General features: G+C 56.7%; 1 protein-coding gene across 1 annotated transcript in view; it reads left to right on the top strand.

Moving 5' to 3' along the window:
- Positions 1 to 2,419, top strand: part of ROBO1 (roundabout guidance receptor 1) — a 145,242-nt gene extending 142,823 nt beyond the window's left edge. Inside the window, exons 34-35 of the mRNA XM_021718761.1 lie at positions 507 to 700; positions 2,356 to 2,419. Coding sequence (XP_021574436.1) covers positions 507 to 700; positions 2,356 to 2,370 — 209 coding nt within the window. The 3' untranslated portion in view covers positions 2,371 to 2,419. The remainder of the gene's footprint in view (positions 1 to 506; positions 701 to 2,355) is intronic.
- The last annotated feature ends 341 nt before the right edge of the window (positions 2,420 to 2,760 follow it).

Raw genomic sequence — 2,760 nt, 5'->3', positions numbered from 1 at the left:
GGGTCGCGGAGATGGAGGGCGATGCCGTGGGGTCTGGAGCGAGTTCAGGCGGGGCTCAGCGCCATCCTTCCCTGGCACTCTCCGGGGGACAGAGGCGTCACCCCTTCCCCCTGTCTGTTTTCAGGCTGACTAGGAGGCTGTGATGTTCTCCTCTGGCACAGATGCCGTTAGCGCTTTCCTGGGAGGGTCCAGGCGGAAGCTGGCACCACCTGAGACCCCGCAGCGAGAGGCAGGAAGGGAGGCCGGGGCTCGGGTTGGCTCACCTGGCAGCGGGTCTCCGTGGGTGGGAGACGCACGGGAGCCTGTGGGTGGAATCCACCCAGACCCGGCCCCACCAGAACAGCAGCAAGGCACGTCGTGTTCGTTTTCAAGACAGGGCTGCTGTATTCACTTGCCCCCTCCCCGGAAATCCCTGCCGCCTCCCTGCCCAGAATCCCAGGCAGGCGTGAGTGAGGCGACGCCGCGTGCCGGGCTGCTGACATGTGTCCCTGTGTCTCGTCACGCAGAGGACATCCCGCCCTACTGCAGACCTACCTTCCCGACGTCGAACAATCCCAGAGACCCCAGTTCCTCGAGCTCCATGTCATCGAGAGGGTCAGGAAGCAGGCAGAGGGAGCCGGCGAGCGCAGGCCGGAGGAACATCGCGGAAATGCAGGTGCTTGGAGGCTGCGAGAGGGAAGACGACAATGAAGAAGTGGAGGTACCTGTCCTTCCCCCACCTTTCTGCCGGCATTGCCTAGCGGTTTGTCGGCCTGGCGTGAGGAATGTCCGCGCATGTGCAGAGATGCCGCCATCTTGTGATAGACTCCTCAGTGCCCCGAGGTCTGTGATGCCAGAAACCGAAGTGCTGAGGACTTCAGAATTTTCTTGAAATAGCAGTTTCTTTGTAGACATTGTGTTCATATTCATCTGGTTTTCAGATAAGAACTGCATATGGCGAGCACAGTGAGGAAATAAGAACTGTTGGGTCTAGACACAGGGTTCACAACATTTTGGTCAGCTCTGGAGGCCCGGGGAAGTGCCAGAGTCACGTGGCGTTCACCCTGTGCTGTCTGTCACCCTCGTGATCACCGGGGCATGTCGCTAATTTGGTTAACTGTCAAACCCGTGCTCCTCCGCAAATGTCAACCTGGTCTGTGGCACAGATGCAAACATTCTGCAATATGAGATACAGCTGGCAGGAAGTCATGTCATATTCCCCTCACTTTTTCAGAGATTGTGTTTTCTCCCTTTTTTGAGTCAGGGTCTCACTCTGTTACCAGGCTGGAATGCGTGGCACAATCACAGCTCACCAGGGCCTCGACCTCCTGGACTCAGGCAGACCTTCCACCTCAGCCTCCTGAGTAGCTGTGACTACAGGCAGGCCACCACTTTGGGCTAATCATTTTTTTTTCTAGAGACGAGGTTTCACTTATCGGCTAGGCTAGTCTCTAATTCCTGGGCTCAAGCAGTCCTCTCACCTCGGCCTTCCAAAGTGCTGGGATGCTTTCTCCATTTAATATAAAAATAAGTTGAGGAAAAATTTTTAACATGTTTAATCTCGGGTAGATGATAAGTGTGTATCAAATTATATCCTTTTATAATAGAAGATAAAAAGATCGTAAGCAATTATGTCAAACTGAGTGTTCTAAAGAGCCCAGTGTGAGCCAGGCTCAGTGGCTCAGCCTGTAATCCCGCGCCTTGGGAGGCTGAGGTGAGTGGATTGCCTGAGCCCGCGGGCTCGAGACCTGCCTGGGCACCTTGGTGAGACCTCATCTCTACAGTAAATCAAAAACTCAGCCGGGCGTGGGAGCGCGCGCCTGTAATTCCAGCTACTCGGAAGGCTGAGGCGGAAGGATGGCCGGAGCCCAGCAGGTCGAGGCTGCGGTGGCCGGGAGCGGCCACTGCCCTCCAATCTGGGCGACAGAGTGAGACTAACTCAAAAAAAAAAAAAGAGCCCAGTGTGTTTGATTTTCAGGTTTGGAATCAGAAAGACTTCCCTCTTGCAAACAAACGTGTGTTGGACACGTTGGTTTTCAGGTTCACGTTGCATTTTTTCAGTAGAAGAAGCCTTTCTGGGGCCAAAACGTCATGACTATGGCCTCCACTGGCCAAGAGCCTGGGGGCAGACCTGTGCGGGGCTGGGGCTGAGGGGATCGGACAACCCCGCGCCCTCCTGAGCCTGGGCCCTCCCTGCCAGGCCCACAGAGCAGCCTGGCCTCTGCGGAAGAGCTGCTGAGATTGGCAGGGGAGTGGCAGCCATGCACCTTGCCAGCGCATACCCAAAGCCGCCTGAGATTTTAGGAATAAGTGCATGTGTGTGAGCCTAAGGCAGTGGGTGTGTTTTCAAACTCGGCAAAAATGCATCTCTCCCAGGAGACCGAGAGCTGAAGCCGCCGCGAGGCCCCCGAGATCAGACGTGGGACCAGCCCTCGATGCCTCGGAGGACGACGACGCCAGACACACGTTCCGTGCAATCAGAGTGTACAAGTGATCGTTTCTATTCCTCTTCCGGGGTCTCATTTTTGCGATTTTATTGGGTTTTTATTGTTGTTGTTTGCTCCCTCGCCCCTACGGAGAACCCCCTGAGCGCCCCCAACCCCCGCTGGCGGCGCGGACCGCCCCCTCCTTCCAGCAAGGAGAGCGCCGTCGACTCCTCGCTTCAGCTGTGGGAGAGGATGCTGCCGCCGTCCTCCGGCGTCCCTGAGCTGTGGCCCGCGCGGCCGCTTACCCGCCAAGCTAGTTTACAGTGAACTGGATCGAGCCGATGGCTCAGCCTCA

This window comes from Carlito syrichta, unplaced genomic scaffold (assembly GCF_000164805.1).
Source record: "Carlito syrichta isolate Samal-C Ts95f unplaced genomic scaffold, Tarsius_syrichta-2.0.1 Scaffold313410, whole genome shotgun sequence".
Classification (NCBI taxonomy): domain Eukaryota; kingdom Metazoa; phylum Chordata; class Mammalia; order Primates; family Tarsiidae; genus Carlito; species Carlito syrichta.
This window is presented reverse-complemented; position numbering and strand designations above follow the sequence as displayed.